Source organism: Monopterus albus, unplaced genomic scaffold, assembly GCF_001952655.1.
Source record: "Monopterus albus unplaced genomic scaffold, M_albus_1.0 scaffold24.1, whole genome shotgun sequence".
Taxonomy (NCBI): Eukaryota; Metazoa; Chordata; class Actinopteri; order Synbranchiformes; family Synbranchidae; genus Monopterus; species Monopterus albus.
This window is the reverse complement of record NW_018127904.1, coordinates 1,825,947-1,844,857: the sequence shown is the minus strand read 5'-3', so window position 1 is coordinate 1,844,857 and position 18,911 is coordinate 1,825,947. Positions and strand designations below refer to the sequence as shown.

Below are 18,911 nucleotides of genomic sequence, written 5' to 3'. Positions count from 1 at the left end.
CCTTTGGGGCAACAGCGCCGCCCTTCATTGACTACCTGCAAGATATACTACGTCGGTATCCAGATGGTGGACAGATTTTGAAGGTCGGTACATGTTCATTTGTGAAATGCTGCTTTTAATAATATTTTCTAATTGATGCACAACCCTCTAATAGCATTATTTCGTTTAGCTCTTGCTTATACATACCAGGATTTTGAAGTTTCATTTGGTTGCTTAACATATTGATTCAGCTTTAATTTACTTTGAATCTTAAAAACAAGTGAATGCATTTGATTTACAGATATTTTGGATTAACTATGAAAAATAAAGTCCAGCTGTTGCCTGTTATATCTTTTTGTTCTGCCAGTAAAGCAATGAAGGTGATGCAGTTAATGAATCCATCATATTAGCTTTGATGTGATGAAAGCCTGGATGGGTACCCACCTGGGGACCAGACAAGTAAATTAGCTTTTAGTAGTGTCTGCCACAATAAATGTTTTGTCCGTTATCCCCATTACACAATAAAAGCAAACTCCGTACCTAACCCTGAACTCTAAGTCAGTCAACTCTAAGTACTGTACGTTCACTCACAGATAAAGCTACAGTATGTAACATTTTTGTTGTAGAAATGTTCTCCAAACTTTGTCTTAATGTGGAGAGGTGCTGTCGAAGCCTCCTGTGAACCAGACTCATCGAACTGACCTCTCTAACCAATCAGAGATGTTCAATTATTTCTGTTTGATTCGTACGTTTTGTTGCATTCTCATTTCTTGTAATTATATAATGACATATTTAAAGGTTGTGTTGTACACAGATGTTAACTGGGTGTAAAATTTTAAGTACCTATTTCACATTGAAAAATATTGATCAACAGCATTTAATAAGTGTACTGCAACTCGTAGCAAATTTAAATGCAGTAACTGAAATGCTGTTAAAATAAGTCGCCTATATTCAAAAACCCCTCTATTCACATCATTACCAATATAATATTCCATCAGTGTGAGCAGTCACAAGATAAGCACATTCATATGTAAGTGTTTTATGTGTCTAAAGTGTCACAAAGATTTTTTTTTATGTACATTGATAACCACACTAATGTTTCAGAGCACGGGAAAAGATTCACAAGTTGACAGTTGTCTTAATGTCCACAGTGTCATAAAGATGAACAATTTGTAGATTTAAATCTGTGCTAAGGATGAATCCACAATGCTCAATAATTGAATGTGAAGACAGAAAGTGCTGTCTCTGTCCTTATACTGATGATTGATTGATCATAAAAGCAGTAATGTTAGTAAAGTTAGGATTTGGGCAACGTACCTAGGGGATTTAGATCGTCTTCTCCCCACATTCTGAAATTCTAAAAATACATGAATTTTTATATCAGCTGTATGAATGATGAAAGAAAATCGCATCAGACAGCTTCATCAGGTTTGGTGAGAACAAACTGAGAGAAACTCTGTGCTTGTTGAAGAAACCTGCCAGTGAGCAGGTTAGGTTCACACGTCACTTCTGATCCAGTATTTCCCTCAGGGACAACAAGAAAGAAAGTCCATTTGCTTTGACTTATCTAGTTAGCTGAATGCCTGAGGACCTTAGTTGAAATTAATAAATGATTAAGCAGATATGATTAAAGGCTCTGTGTGTTCACACCGGCATTTTCATTTACTCTGGCTGATTAAACTAATTGTTTAGAATAAGTTGGGTGGAAATATGCTGGAAATTAAATAATGTCACCAACCTGTTCTACTGGATAAGGCTGTTTGGAGGCCAGGTTTGGAGCTTACCACAGTGGCAGTAGTGCATAGGGATGTGGAAACCCTTGAGTGTTAGCTTTGGTCCTCTAAGCGCTCTTAACGAGAATTGTTTCTTGTCAACAGGAGCTGATTCAAAATGCAGATGATGCTCGAGCCACAGAGGTGGTTTTCATCCACGATGAGAGAAGCTATGGGACTGAGAGCCTTTGGACTGATGAACTGGGAAAATACCAAGGTATGCAGGGTGTGCAGAAAGCAGCACTGTTCTTTGCAAATCTGATGACACAGCTTGTTAGCCTCAAAGAAAAATTCAATGAATGCACACCTAAAAACAGGTGCTGGTCATGACAAATTGCAGTAAATAATAAAGAGACTTGCTGCACACAAAGCTTATATTTATTATTAATGCCAACATTTCATCCCCAGCCGGTCTTCAAGTTTGTTAGCATCACAGCAAAAAGATCCAGCCCTAAAATATGGGCCCTACATTTTGGAGTTTGTATGTTCTGCCTCTTTCCATGTGGGCTTTCTTTCATAGAGGGGAGACACAACACAAACTTGGTTCTCATGACCACCTGAAAAGGTGGAATTAGTCTGATATACTGCTAATTTCTATTCAGCAGACATAAGACAGCCTCTGCATTATAATGTACTGTATGCTGCTGGTTGCATTTACAGTAGACCATGGTGACCATATTAGACAAAAGATTCTAACATAATGATAGTATTACAAAAAAAATAAAGTGCACCTGCAATTAAAATATTAAAACCTTATGTCAGCTGATTTACAGTCTCAGCCTCCTAAAAATCTGACCATTCTTGCTTTATGCTGGAATACACTTCAAAATATGCAGTTAGAGAGAGACTGGAGAGAATTAATGAACAACACACAGATTAACTTAATGTCATAAGTACTTTGTTTAGAACCTTTTTTTCTTTTTTGCAAAGGCCCTGCTCTTTATGCTTACAACAATGCTGCATTCACTGACGAAGACTGGGAAGGAATTCAGATGGCCGGGAGGAGTGTTAAGCGCAATGACCCAAACAAAGTAGGGAGGTTTGGAATCGGCTTCAACTCCGTTTACCATACAACAGGTGAAACTTTATACAGTTAGCAAACATATAGTTAACAGTCTGCGTTTAAGTTTTAGTCTATAAAGAACACATGTACTAAGTTAATGGCACAATATTTGTTTCAATTTATTCACAGATGTGCCAGGTATATTCAGTTCGGGTCACCTCGGCATGATGGATCCCCAAGAGGAAATATTTGGAGAAGGTAAAGGAGGGTTTCGGTGGTCTATGGATGATGCGGAAGACCGGGAAACTTTGATGACGATGCATGATCAGTTCCAGCCTTTTCGAGATATAGTTTCACTTGTAAATGGACAAAACTGGTCAAAAGTTGTCTTGGAGGATCAGCACTTGGACGGCACAATTTTCCGATTCCCCTTGCGCAACAAGGCATCGGATATTTCAGATAATCTATATGACTCTGCTAAGGTGGTTGAGCTTTTTGATAGCTTCATTGCGGATGCAGACTTAAGCCTCCTGTTCCTCAAAAATGTGACCTCTGTGTCACTGATACATATTAACATACATGGCAAAGATAACATCAGACTTCAAGTGAAATCCTCAGTCCCCAGAGATGTCATTTTGGAGTCAACAGAGGGGTCTATCATCAAAGGGTCAACGAGGTTCAAACTGATAACCCTCAATTCAGAAGACCACAAAGAAACAAAGTGGCTTGTGACAACAGGTACCATGAAAGAAGGCAATGTAGGAAATCTTGATTCACTTGCAAAAAAGTTGAGTTTTTTTCCTCAAGTTGACTTGGCATTACCTTGTGGCGAGAAGAGAGACTGTGGTGAGAGCAGACTGAGCTGCTTTCTCCCTCTCCCAAACAATGAATCCAACAAGACAGGACTCCCGGTTTATGTCAATGCATGCTTCGGGCTTACAGACAATAGAAGGCACATAAAGTGGCAAGAAGAAGACCAGAAACATGATGAGCAAGCAATCTGGAATGAACTGTTGATGGAGGAGGTGCTCCCACAGACATACCTCATGATGATTCAAGATGCCATCCAACTGGCTCAACAGTCTATCCTCCCTGTCTCCGTCTATGATCTGTGGCCAGATATTGCTCAGATACAGCACAAAGACAAATGGCGTGATGTTGCTCTGGTTGTTCTTCGTCACTTATTCAGACAGAACATGGCTGTCCTCTCGCTTGCTAAAGATGAAACAAAGTTTATCACCCCATCAGAAGCTGTGTTTCCCTGCAATGGTCCAACAAGCTCTGACATATTGGCCGCCATTAAAAGTACTTTGGTTTCCTGTGGAGAAAATCTTGTTGCGTTACCAGATAATGCTACACGAGCTATAAATGAGGCCTATCCAGACCTCAGCAGCCTAAAAAGAGTGACCCCAGCTTTCCTAAGGGACATTCTGCACAGGATCGGTGTGCATAACATCTCTAAAGATGACAAACTTTGTCTTTTGGAGTACATTTTGAGTGATGGAAAATACAGAGAGCTCGAGGGTCTTCAGCTGCTTCCACTCTGCGATGGCTCTTTCAGATCTTTCACAAACAGAGAGAAGGACACTGCTTTAATTGACAGCAAAGAATTTCCAAGGTAGGGTTTTCATTTGTCAGTTATTGGAAATAAATGATTTCTGGGTTAAAATAGATGATTTGGATGAATAATGCTCACTTGTTTGAACCCCCAGTTTTGCTATTATAGCCTCAAGTAATTATCTACAATTAGACATATTATAACCCCATAGCATGTTTAGCAAATAGCTGCTGCTTTAAACAGCCAGCAAACACCCATTACGAGTGATGCTTTTCACATTACACCTTGAGCTGATCTATTGTTATAAAAATGTCAATTAGTTCAACTTTAACCATGGCACTATAATAAGCTAAAAATGGCAGGTATGATGATTTCTGGGTGCACATTGCGTCTCAGATGCTTTATATACATACATGCCACCTTTAATTTATGCAGAAATGTTAACCAAATGATTTCCAGCTTAAAAAAAACACCACAGGTATGGCTCAGGATGTTCCAGTTCAAATCAGTCTATATTAAATATTTATTAGTATAGACTATAAATTTAATATAGAACAGAATAAAGCAATTACAGTATTTCCATACTAATTTGACTTGTTGGCAGTTTTTCCTTAAATCCAGTTGTAGAATCACTAGTGCTGACTGGCTCCACCTTACTTTCTTTAGTTGCTGTTATTTTAGTCAGTTTTTGGTATTCTCTCCTGTTGAATTGAATTTAGAATGTAAAAGATTTTTTTGATCACTCATTTTATACTAAAAGTATATGCAAATGTCTTTGTTCCTGTTACATGAACAATGAACAAACTTATTTTTTCTACAGAGTCTTGCTGCCATGCTGCAAACACCTCTTCATTCCAGATGATCTCAGTCCAACCTGCAGAACTCACCTGAAGGAGCTGGCCACAAGAAGTAGGAATAGCATTTTATACGATAGTCTTTAAAAGCAATTTGCATCTGTCATCTACATGTTTTCACAGTCTACCTATATTCATGGATGTTTCTACAAAAATCTATATTTCAGAGTTCTTCAAGGTCATCAACATTGATGCAGACCAAGTGGCTAAATATACAAGGAGGTATTTGCCACAGGACTGGAAGCAGACGAAGGCCAGGCTTGTTACCTGGAACAGCAGCAGCGGTCAACATCCACCTTTTGACTGGCTCCAAGAATTCTGGAAATTTCTTAACACCCACTTCAAAGAGTTAAGTCATTTTGATGAATTACCATTAATACCAGTCACTCCGCTGTCTGTCAGTCAGCCTGTTTCACTAGCACGACTACAACAAAACACAACACTCATATTTCAGAAGAGTAAGCAACTTAGCTTGCCAGATCAAATAACTCAGTTGGTGGACAAAGTTGGTGGCACAGTGGTGAGAGAAAACAAGTGGCTCAGGCACGAAGACCTAGATTCTTATGTGCTCTCCCCATCTCCAAGGAGTGTGATGAAAATACTGCTGAATTTAGATTCTCAGCATCTCATCAAAGAACTCAAGACTGTCTCTCACAGAGCACGAGAAGACCTGAAAGATTATCTGTCTCGTCTGGATTCTCTCTCATGTAATGAGAAAGATTTACTCTCAAATTTACCTCTGTTTGAAACCATGAAGGGACCTTGTGTTGCTGCTCAATCAAAACAGGCAGTGCTTCTAATTTCGGGTCTAAAAGTACCATCAGAGCTCCCTATGCCTGATTCAGTTGTGCAATGTGCTACTGAGGCAGATCGTCGACTTTTACAGCTACTCAAGGTTAAACTTTTGGACACAGCTGAAGCAGCTACTATCCTCATTGACTGTATTGAGAAGGGGGCTTGCAGCAAAGAAGAGGCTGAGAAAATAATGAGATGGATTTTACAGCATGGCAATATCCTTTTCTCTCAAAATCAGATGTTGAAACGCAGATGTAAGGACTTGAGGTTCATTGAAGTGAATGGAGAGCTGAAAAAGACCTCGAGCCTCTTTGATCCAAGAATTCAAACTTTCACTTCCATTTTTGAGCCAGATTTCTTCCCTCCATCTGCATACAGTGGCACTTCACAGATGCTTGACAGCCTAACAGATCTTGGACTCATAAATAAAGAAGCAGATGTGTCACCTGAGCATTTGTTGCATGCCGCCACACTGATTGACAGACTGCATGTTGACGGTCAATCTCAGACTGATGCTCTCAAAAGAGCTCAGGTGTTATTGAAAATGTTGGATGCTAATGATCTCCTGTCAAAGTTTTCTCATGAGCAGCTTCAACACCTCAAAAAGCTAAACTGGGTCCCATGTGATAAACAATGCAATGACACAGTTCAGCAAAATAGTTTCTTCTGCCCAGATGAAATAAGACATTCAAGGTATAAGGACATTGTTGGGCATGTAATGCCTCTGGTAGGGAATCTCAGTGACAGAGTTGGCAACAAACTTGGTCTCCTAGCCCAACCTCCACCTGAAAAAGTGAAAGAAAATTTGTCAATCTTGGCATCAAAAGCACAGAAAATGTCCAATCCTGACACAAATGTGGATTTCAAAAGAAAGTTGCATAGCATTTACAAACACATGCAAGACCACATGTCTGACTTTGCAACAGTGATGAACACAGACTCATGCTGGCTGTGGAGCCACAACCGGTTTGTATCAACCAAGGATCTGGTTCTTGACTACCCATGTAATCTAGATCTGAGTGCTTACATTGGGAAGGTGCCAAAGGAATTTCTGCCATACAAGAAGCTACTCCAGAAGTTTGGCCTGAGATCATTGCTTTCAGATGAAGAAGTTGTTGGCATCCTTCAGTCTATCCAGAAAACCATTGATGAAAGGCAACAGCCATTTGCAAGCTCCTCTGATGTTAAAGTGTCAGTTGAAATTCTTAACTGGCTATGGAAGGAGAAGAAGACGGTTCAAGATGACATCCCAGTGCCAGTCCTCGTAGAGCGTGAACAGTATACCCTGAAACCACGGTCAAAGGCAGTGTTCTGCGACTTAAGCAAAAGTGGGTTGAAAGAGTTTAAATACAGCCAGGAGAAAATTCATGTCCTTCATGAGGAAATCCCAAAAGCAGCAGCGGAATGGCTGAATATTCAGTTTCTCAGTACACACATCCTTGATCCAGAGTTAGTGGGAATAGAACAGTGTGGACAATCTGAACCAATTACAATGAGGATTAAAAACATTCTTAAAGAGTATGATGAAGAAAGTGACATCTTCAAAGAACTCATTCAAAATGCAGAGGATGCTGGAGCAGAGGCCTGTAAATTCTTGGTGGATTTCAGAGTACACAGAGAAGCCCCTGAAAGTCTCATTGACCCTGACATGGCCCTTTGTCAGGGACCTTGTCTTTGGTCTTACAATAATGAGCAGTTCACAGCTGAGGATTGGGAAAATATTGTCAGAGTTGGCTCTGCCTCAAAGGAAAACAAGGTGGAAAAAATTGGAAAGTTTGGACTTGGATTCAATACAGTGTATCATGTGACAGATGTTCCTTCCATCCTTAGTGGCAGCAGTCTTCTCATACTTGATCCAAATGTCACTCATCTTAAGAAGCACATCAGACACAAAACAAATCCTGGACTCAAGCTTGATCTCTCCAGGCAGCACCTTTTTCAGTGGTTTCCTGGTCAGTTTGGACCATATGAACGCATTTTTGATTGTAATGTCTCCAGACCCTATCCAGGCACTCTGATCAAACTACCTTTCCGAACTGAAGAAGAGGCACTCAAGTCAGAAATAAGCACTAAGGTGTATCACAAGCACAATATCATCACTGTTCAACAGCACTTTACCGAGAATTCACAGATTCACCTGCTTTTTCTCAAAAACATCAATACAGTGTCTCTACAGAGTATCTCAAACAATGCATCAACTCCACCAAGAGATGACGAAATGGAAACTGTCCTTACTGTCTCCAAAATCACCCTGAGTACAGTGAAGATTCCTGATGAAACCAGTGCATCAAAGCAGCGTCAAGCTGAAAAATCACTAATGAAACTTGATGGAAAATGTAAAGAGGTAATTGACTGCTGCACAGTGAGCATTGTCCAAATAACTAGTCAGCAATCTGGTGTTACTGAAGTGCAGTCCTGGCTCCTGTACAATTGTTTTGGGACATATCAGTCCTTGAATATGGCCCTTCAAGAAAACAAGAAAGCCAAGTTCTCTTTGCCCATTGGGGGGATTGCTGTGCCTTTGCAAAATGATCCAAAAACTGGGAAATTTGCCTCATTACAAACTAATCTTGTTGGACAGGCATTTTGTTTCCTTCCTCTTTCTATTCACACTGGTCTTCCAGTCAATGTAAATGGAACATTTGCAGTGACCAGCAACCGAAAAGGCCTGTGGGAGAGTGGAGTGAAACATGACTGGAACCAAGCTCTTCTTCAGGATCCTGTAGTGACAGCATATGTTACTGCACTCTTGGCACTAAAGGAAATGTCTGAAAACAAGCAACTAGAAGCATACTGTTATCACACCTTTTGGCCTGATCGAGAGAAAGTGAGCAACACATTCAAGCCTTTGGTGGATGCGTTTTACTTGGCCATTGCCCAACCATCCACTGGCCCCAAGCTCTTTAGTGATGGAGAACACTGGTGCTCAATGAACAGTGCCATATTTCTACATGAGAGCATTGAAGAGGATAAAGACATCGGTACACTTGCAATGCAGGTGTGCAAGAAATATGCAGAAGCACCCAGCTGGGTGGTTCCTCTTCCATTGTGGTTGAGAAATAGCTTCAAACGGGCAGGCCTAGAACAGGTTTTACAGAACAGAACATGGAACTGGGAGAAGTTTTTCCAAGAAGCTGTGTTTAATAACCTTGGCACTATGGACCCTGTGAGTAGAGATGCTCTTGTGCTGCATGCTATTGACCTCCACAACAAAGAAATTGACAAACTACTGGTTTCCTATCCATGCGTCCCCACAAGAGGCGGGCAACTCCAATATATCAAGAAACTTGTGAATCCATCTGGGAAAGTGGCCTGTCTTTTTGAACCACAAGAAGGACGCTTGCTTGTTGGAACAAAAAATGACTTTTGCTCCCCCAAAAGAATTCAGCGCTTGTTGGAACTTGGAATGGCAAATGATCATCTCCCACTGGATGACATCACAGAGAAATCAGGCGCAATCGCCAGAATCTGGAGCACCGACAGAAAGAAAGCATATGGGCAATTGAAATGTCTTCTTGAACTCATGAAGGATCACATACACGATGAAGGCTCTTTCCACTGGCAAACACTGAGGACGACTGAGTTTCTCCCAGCATTTTCAGCTGGCGATACAAAAATGGAAAGAAATGTAACCCTTAGGAGTCCCATTGATGTTTTCAGTGACAAATGCTCTCTACTCATTAACATGACACAGCCTGTGCTGGATCATACCAATTTGAAAATACACAACACTGATCCAGTCCTAACCCTATTGGGAGTTCATGACAGTCCAAGTCCTGAGATGGTGTTTCAGCAGCTGCAAGAAGCATGCCAACAATCTCAATCCATTGACAGTGCCATGCTTCACCAAATAGCATATGAATGCTATACGTTTCTAGATCAGTGGCTCTGTGATTCCGGGGATCCCACTTTAGTTTCACAGAGGGCAAATTCATTCCCATTCATCCTTGTTGGCAATACATTTGTAAAAGTGAACCATGTTGCTGAAAATGAGCAATTTGAAGCAAAACCCTATCTCCACGTCCTCCCACGTGCATTTACAGTTTTCGAGAAGCTCTGGGAAAGTGTCGGTGTTGAAAAAAGGTTTACAATCAGCCAGTTTCAAACTGTGTTCCAGGAGCTGCACTCTCAACATGGAAACAAGCCACTTCCAAACAGTGATCTAACAATGTGCCTCACAGTATTAAACACAGGGATATTTCAGGCCAAAGAGAAGACACTGGATGACTTTCTGATACCAAATAAGCATGGCATTTTACAACCTGCAAGTGAACTGTTTTACAATGACAGCCCATGGATGCCAGTGGATGAAGGTATCACATTATGCCATGAGAATATCTCACGTGCTATGGCTCACTACTTTGGAATCACAACAACCAGGCACCATACTTTGCAAAACCACATAATTGAGGACATTTCACCATTTGCTTTTCAGTTTGAACAACACGAGCAACTGACTGTTCGAATTAAAAACATCATTTCATCATATCCGTCAAAGAAGGATATCCTTAAAGAGCTTATCCAAAATGCTGATGATGCTGAGGCGACGGAAATTCACTTTGTTTGGGACAAACGACAACATGGCACAAACAGAACATTTGGGAAGAAATGGAATCATCTGCAGGGTCCAGCACTGTGTGTGTTCAACAACAAAGTGTTTTCTGATGCTGACCTGGCTGGCATTCAACAGCTGGGAGAAGGAGGAAAGCACAACACTCCAGGCAAGACAGGAAAATACGGAGTTGGATTCAATTCTGTGTACCATCTGACTGACTGCCCATCAATCCTCACTGGAGATCAGAAGCTCTGCATTTCTGATCCTAATCAAAAATACATTGAAAGTCATTCAGACAAACCACTATCTGGCATTGGCTATAAACTAGCAGACACTTTTAAGAACATGTATGTAGATGTCTACAAATCCTTTCTTCCAGACAGTTTTCCTCTTAAAGAAGGCACCATGTTCAGATTACCTCTAAGGATGGGTACCATGGCAAATGGCTCTAAAATATCACAGCAGGGAGTCACTGACCATGACATGAACGAACTCTGCTCTGCCCTCTCTGAAGATCCTGAAGGACTCATTCTGTTTCTGAAAAACATCTGCAAGATAGAAGTCCATAAAATCAATGAACACTCAGGGAAACTGGAAACAGTCTTCACAGTTGAAAAAAGTCTACCAGAGAAATGCAGAGGAGAAAAAGATGCTTTTGTAAAGCTTCAACAAAATGCGCTCCAATCTGACAAACCGGTAACACCACACCAGGCTATTTATGGAACCATAATCTCAACCTCTGATAAAAGACAAAGTAAATGGATCATTGCAGAACAGTTTGGTTTGTTCAAAAACGATGATGAAGAAGAAATAAAACTATCAAACAAACTTCCCCAAGCAGCAATAGCAGCACGTGTGAGCTCAAATAGTTCATATTCATCATCCACCAATATGAAGTTTAATGGAGAAGCCTTTTGTTCACTTCCTTTGCCAGGGACTACTGGACTGCCAGTGCATATCAATGCTAATTTTGAGGTAGACTCTTCTAGGAGAAACCTCTGGAAAGAAGACGGAAAAAGTCTGAAAGCTAAGTGGAATGAATCTTTGAAACAGAATCTCATCGGTCCACTGTATGCAGACCTTCTTCATTACATCAGCCGTAACAATGGAGAAAAGAAAGTCTCTCTTTCAAAAGTTGAGTTATGTTTTGGCCACTCATACTTGTGCTTTTGGCCAATTGTGTCCACAGATGTCGGTCAGGAGTGGCATGAAATGATACATGAGGTATACAGATCCATCAAAGAAAGGGGCCTTAATGTGATTCCAGTGATGAGAAGCTCAACACGTGTAATTGCAGGACGAAATATTCAAGAGTACTCTTTTGACTGGTGTAACATCAGAGAAACTGAATCAACTAAGGCACCTTACCTGACACATTCAGATAATTACAACATTATTCCCATTTTGGATGATCTTGGAATGAAACTGGTGCCTTTTTCCACTGAAATGCAAAACATTTGGAATAGTTTCAGATCTGCTGGAATTGAACTGAAAGATGTAAATCCTGAAACTGTGCAGACTTTCCTGAAAGAAAAACCCCTCAATGATCCAGCCCAAACAGATAAGGGGTTACCCCTGCCCATAACTGACACTCTGATCAGAGATGAAGAACGATGTTCAAAGCTTTTAAAGTTCTGCTTAAAAGATTACTACCTAAAAAAGATCACTGCAGACAATTCCAGTGTACTCGATGGACTTCCACTTCTTCTCACAAGAGATAGAGTTTTGAGAGTGTTTAACTCAAAAGAGCCCAAGTTGATGTCAAGATATGGCAGTCTGTTCAATGGATATGAGTGCAAATTTGCAGATTATCAGACCAACAAAGAGCACACTCCTGTGCTACTAGCTTTCAACGTTGTCACAAATTTGACCGTTCACTGTGCAGCAGATTACCTCACAACATTAATTCAGGGTCATCTTCAGAACTGTGATGTCGATCCAGACAGTGGTCTTCATGTCCCAAATGAAAAAATGTCAAAGTGGTTGAATTCACTTTGGAAGTTCTTAACAAATGAAATTAAACCAGCAACATCTAACAAAGGTGAACAAAGTGTAACATTAAGTGATGTGAGACAGCTCTTCGAGGACTGCTGCATTTTACCTGTTGTGTGTCCAAGTTTAAACAACAAGCACTTCCTCCAAAAAATGAAAGACATGCCAAGTGTGATTCAGTACGGCTCATCACATGATACATCAGGCATCCTCTTTAAACTTGGTTTTATGAAGCTTAACATAGCATTCTTCTCTGAGATGCCTCAACAACGACAGTTACATTTATTGCTACAACCTGAACTTATGGATGTGAATGACAGAAGCTCTGTTCTGGACCAGGTCTACAGCGTTAACCACTCCAAGTTTTCCCAGCTTTCCCCTAATGAGATGAACGAGCTTCAGAACTTCCTGCAGTCTGGAGTATCCAAGGCCCAAAACACTCAGGAATATCAGAGAAAGCTCAAATCCTTACCATTATTTGAAACAATACATGGTGAGCGAGTGAGGATTGATGGACCTGAAGAGGTATTTATCCTCAACAGTAGTCTTTCAGTGACATTTCCAGACTTGTTCTTCCTGCCCCAGACCAACAGCATTTTTCTCAAATACCAGCCAGAGAACTGCAGTCTATCCCAAACACTGCACATCCAGATCCTGTCTGATATGGAGTATTTCATGAAGTTCATTCTGCCAATTGTACATAGTCTCAAAGAGAGGCAGTTGTTTTGCTGTCTCAAGCTGTTACTGTCACTACATTATGATCCAACTTATTACCAGTACAAGGAGAAAATCATCTCCTCAATGAAGACTGTGAAACTGATTTGCAGTTCTCAAGGCAGAATGGAAATGGCATCATACTACTATGATGAGAGGGTCAATCTCTTTAAGGAAATGTTGCCCCAGGAAAGATTTGTGCCTCAGAGATTTTGGAGCGAGTTGTGTGACGGTAATCCAGGAACAACAGATCGATTTAAAAATCTGGTTCAAGAACTTGGAATGAAGCATATTGTGTCAAATGACGATATAATAAACTTTGCACACCAGTTAGAATCAGACACAAAAGGCAACTGTCAGCTTGAAGGGCTGAAAAAGAAATCAACATTACTTTTCAGAGAAGCCTTGAATAAAGCAAGTAATGATGACAAAAACAAGACAAATTTGCTGCAGAGCATAGCTGACATTAAGTTCATTTTTCCAGCGACAATTCGAAAAGAACTGTGCAACTATCATCAACCATTTGCCACAGAGAAAACGGCTGTTAAAATCAGAGGATCTCTGATACAAAGTGAGTCTACACATCAAGAACTGATTTGGTCTTCAATGCCAATTATACATTTACCAGCCTATGTGACATCTAAGCTCAAGCAAATGATGAAAGATGCAGGTGCTCATGAAAAGCCACCTTCACAATGTGTAACCAATAACATGAGCAACATCTGTCAGTCGCCCTGCAAAAGTGAAGAGTTGATTGAAACCCGTGCTAAGGTGTTTCGAAGTTCCTATGCCTACTTGCAAGCAAATGGGTTTAAAGGACAGCCACTGGCCGGTCTTCCTGTTGTGTTGGTCGAAAAAGATACAGAACTTGTGAAGACTGATGATACGGTTCTTACACTCCCCTATTACAAAGAGTTCAGACCATATTTGTACAGCATTTCTCCACAGGATGTCCTGGTCACAGATTTCTTCAAGAAAATTGGTGTAAAGGAGAAGCCTACTGCAGTGCAGTATTGTAATGTTCTGGCAGCAGTTTTTGCCGACTCCTGTGATAAACCACAACTAAACCCAAACCAGCTCATAACTGTGAAACGTGCAGTTGAGCAGTTATTTAAGCTGATCAAAGCTCAAAAAAGCCAGTCCCTCAGTGATGTAAAGACCTTGTATCTTCCTGCAGTAGATGGTAAATTATACCCATCATGCTCACTCTACTACAATGACACAGTGTTTGAGACCAGACGGTTAGAAGAAGCACTGGAGAACAGAAATACACATCTGTTACTTGCGAAACTCAGTGAATGTCATCTGGGCAACGACTTCTATGAGCATCAGCGGTTGCTGCAATTGCTGCCTCCAAACTTTCAGCCTATGATGCTGTCTCAGGTCACAGAGGAGAAATTAGTAGAAGTGTACATGCAGTTTTGTGAGTTTGACACTGGATGTCAATTTAGTGGATGGTTTGACAAACATCTGTCCTCAGTAGCATTCAGATATGGCCTAATCTGTCTTATCAGAGAGCAGTCTAAAGGAGAAATAACACAAGAAGATGCTGCCAAGATGTGTGAGAAGACTTTTGGCAGTATTCAGATTGTCTGCTGCAAAAGCCTGAAAACAAAGCTTTGGCTGAATCAACAGCCACTAGACAACACTGCCACTGAAACTGATGTTTTTGTCAAAGGAGGGCAACAAGGTTGTGTCTTTTACTTAAAACACAATGATGACCTGGCTCCTAAGGTGATAAATGGCATCAACATGACATTGACAAAGGAGATTAATGCTCTTTTAGGAAACAAAATTGCATCAGGTCACATCCCAGTCCTGGGGCACCTTCTCACATGTGACAATCTGGAAGATGTTCAGAAAGTTCTGGCTAAGTATGAGATCCGTGACAGTGCTGAAACTAAAAGCTTCCGTCAAGATCCACCAGCCCCTGGGACAGATATTCCAGAAAAGTGGTATGATTCCTTAGATATGAATGTCCTCAATAACTTTGAAGAAGGGGAATATGTTGGCTACAACACTGAGGAGAAGTACATTTATGCAGTTATTGTTGAAGAACTGCCTGGAAAAACTGGACGGTATTCACAGAGATATAAAATAGATATTGGAGAAGATGAGCCAATCGAAGTCAGTTGTGTTGACCTGTATCAGTTTAAACGGGAAAAGAAGCCAAAACCTGAAGAGAGGACTTGCACATCTGCTGAAGCTTCTTGTATGGAGCTGGTGCCACTAGAGGGACCTGTGCCGCATTCTTCTCTACCATCAACCTCAAGTTCCTCATCTACAAGATCCTCACCAGCCTCTGTTGATGAAGCTAAAAGGGAAATTGACAAATGTTTGGCAGAGATCTGGACTCTTCCTCAGGAGGAGAGGCAAAAAGCCATCAAGCGACTGTACCTTAGATGGCATCCTGACAAAAATCTTGACTGTCAGGGACTTGCCACTGAAGCATTCAAATACTTGCAGAATCGGATTGACGAGCTCAGCAAAGGCAAAGGCAAAACAGGCTCATCTTGTCCTGGAGGAAACTCACATTTCAGAGACTTCTACCAGCAGTGGAATCAGGAGGCCCGGTATCACAGAAGGGGTCGAGAGAGCTACTATAGTAACTTCCATTCCTACAACTTTTGGACCCATAATGAAAATGTCCCGAGGCCAAACACAGAGGAGGCCCGGCGCTGGTGCAGACAGGCTCGCTGCGATCTCAACGCAGCTTACAAAGACAAGGGTGGAGGGAGCACAGAATGGTGTCTGTTCAAAATCCATCAAGCTGTGGAAAAGTCTCTTATAGCTGCAGAGTATAAACGATCTGGTCAAAATCCCACACCCTGCTCCATTTCAGCAATTGCTGAAAAAATTTCCCTGAACAATCCCAAACTGAGAATTCTGCCCAAAATTGTGGAACATCTTAAGAAGCTGGGAGTGGACAACAAAAAAACTCAATATCCTAACTGCCACCGATTTCCCCACATTCCAAATGATCAGTTCAACTCAGAGAATGAAATGGAAGCTCTGAGCCAGGCGTCCAAGCTGCTCGATCAAGTCGAGGCATATGTGAATTAGGGATTCAAGACAGACAGTTCATGTTGGAAGAGTGAATTAGATTTTTTTTTTTTTATGTCAACAATACTGTTAAGCTATATGGTTATGTTGAAGCATCACTATGACAGAACAATTATTTAAAAGGATAAACATAAGCCTGAGTTATACATATGAAAATTCTGAATGAAACGTGTTTTGAAAATGTTAATTGTTTTGTGCATTGTTGCAGACATGTCTACTTACTGAGAACCAGTATAATCACTGTATACCTTAAGTTGTTTTTCTCTTGACATTGTAAACATGTATGATTAGTCTGAGAACCAATGTAGTCACCGTACAACTATGTGATAATTATAACCAAAACTAATTTTACCACTAGTTAACTAATTTTTGTTTGTTCTTTTATCTGTTCTCTTTTGTAAATGACATTTAGTAAAGGATGAAACAGTAAATCCTGTTCATGATTTTAAACATGATAGTAAAAATGTCACCAGACACTGTAGGACAAGTGAGTTTGGAATTAACTTCCTGCACTACTACATGTAGTATTTAGACAAGTATCATCAACATCACTGTTGGACCAAAAGTCATAAAAACTCAGTCCGAGATTCTAGAGAGGTTTTCTTCTTTTTATTCATTAAGAAAAGGTGTTATGAAAATAATGACAACTAATCACATAGACAAATGATCTTTCCATATGTGAATGACTAAAGTTTGCTCTGGAGGACGTGATTATCTCAGCAGTCACCAGAGCAAACCTGTCTTCTCATTGTGCTCAAAGTGTGCTTGGCCTCATCCTAAAGTAAAAATGTTACAAGGCTATTGATGTCTCTCTCCAATGTTCACTAATGAATCAGTTTGAAATAATTTGTTTTTTGAAAAACAAAGTTCTTGTATATACCAGATCCAGTCTTTGTGTGATGTTTGTCATCTTCCCCATCTATTAATAATTTACATACAACCTGTACATACTTTACAGCAGGCTGGAGGCCTGTTTCTTTTGGGAGGAACCCATAGAAAAAAAAGAAGCAACATAACGTGAATCTTTAGAAATTCAATGTGATGAGATGGGAGTTGAAGGTGTTTGGAGCACATTAGCCACTTGTCTCATATGGTACATGCAATGCAACATTTTCTAACAATCATTCAATCTCATGTAACTCAAAATGAGACCGCGACATTCTGCATCAGACCCATACCCATTACAATTTCTTGAAGTACTTTGCTATGAGACATTAACCAGGACAGACATTAAAAATACTCATGGAGTGTGTTTGTAATGGCTGATGTAAGGATCAAGTATGTTCATCTTAGCCAAAAAGACACTGGGTGCAATAGATCATACCAAACCTCCTCCTGCATATTCCTTCACTATCCAACAGCTGGTAAACTTCACAAAATTAAGTTAAACAGGAGCTGGGATAGAAACAGGCATCTGAAAAAACAATTAAGGCTTAATATCATTTGGCATGTTGCTAATAATAAGCAACAATTAAATTCCTCACCATCTCGTGACTTTAAATGATTGGTAGTTCTTGTCTGCAGTCATTCAAAGCAGTCTTTCACATCACTCATACAGCATTTTGTTCAGATAAAACTATTTTACACATTTTAGATTTAGAAAAAACACAATTTAGTTTAAACCACAGCATTAATTCTAAGTGTTTCGTTACTGACACTACAAACTAAAACATTACTGCTGGAATGAGCATCAAATAGCACTAACTGCCTCTCCTTCAATACCACGTGCTGTGTGCTTCTTTGTTGGTGCAGTAACATGATCTGAACTGAGCAGGAACATAAACATCTGGGTTTACGTCAGGGCACAGGTGTCACTGAACAGCTGCTCTCACCGGTCTTGTGACAGTGCTCATGAGAGACACTTTATCTATGAAGCATCTGACCAGTAATGCTCTGAAAATAAAACACGGTCAAGCTTGTTTGAACCAGTCAGTCCTGTTCTATGGCACAAGAGTATGGCAACAACATTCATAACTTTGGAGACTGGCAAATTATGTTAATGGCACAGTGTAGTGTTATACCTTAATTGGGGTGTCCTGGGTTTAAGGAGTCATAAGTTCTGTCACACATACAAAACTCAACAACCAAAACGCCCTTTAAAATATTATTTGTTGAGGCAAATCAGACTTGAGGTTTGTCTCTTGGAATTTTGCATCTGCGTTTCTTTCATGCTAGATTTCCCCTCTACAAAGCTGCAGGAAAAGGGCAGCTTGCATTCTTTCACAGCATCCGTACTGACACCGAGCCTTCGACTGTTGCAATCTGCATATTTATCATTCTTCTGTCTCCTGTGGCGCAGTAAACTGCATGCAGGGGTAACCATCCTGCCCTCACATGTTGTACGCCACATAAATAGGATCCAGCTGGTCGGCCAGGAATCCATCTCTGAGGTGCATGCGTTGCTTCTCCCCTCGGGAGTTGATGGGGATGACGCCGGGGTCGACCACCACCACCACCCCCACAATGAGGTAGTGCTCCTCCAGGACAACGTTTGTAACCAGGGCCACCAGGTCCAGGGCCTCCTGCTCAGACCCTTCGAGCTCCACAACCACCACAAGGAGATTGGTCCAAGTGAACACCGCACTGGAGCGGGGGATGAGGTGGTGAATGCATGAAGAGAAGGAAA

General features: G+C 40.7%; 2 protein-coding genes across 2 annotated transcripts in view; one reads left to right on the top strand and one right to left on the bottom strand.

The window, feature by feature from the left end:
• Nucleotides 1-2: 2 nt before the first annotated feature.
• On the top strand, nt 3-17,169 carry sacs2 (sacsin molecular chaperone 2; the record flags this gene model as incomplete). Its single annotated transcript, XM_020594686.1, has 6 exons — nt 3-83; nt 1,857-1,968; nt 2,682-2,828; nt 2,944-4,372; nt 5,133-5,221; nt 5,334-17,169. Coding segments are annotated over 6 exons (12,810 nt in total), but the record flags the coding sequence as incomplete, so codon positions are not given.
• The window catches only part of dip2a (disco-interacting protein 2 homolog A), a 72,259-nt gene continuing 69,674 nt past the window's right edge, over nt 16,327-18,911 (bottom strand). Inside the window, exon 38 of the mRNA XM_020594671.1 lies at nt 16,327-18,868. Coding sequence (XP_020450327.1) covers nt 18,616-18,868 — 253 coding nt within the window. The 3' untranslated portion in view covers nt 16,327-18,615. The remainder of the gene's footprint in view (nt 18,869-18,911) is intronic.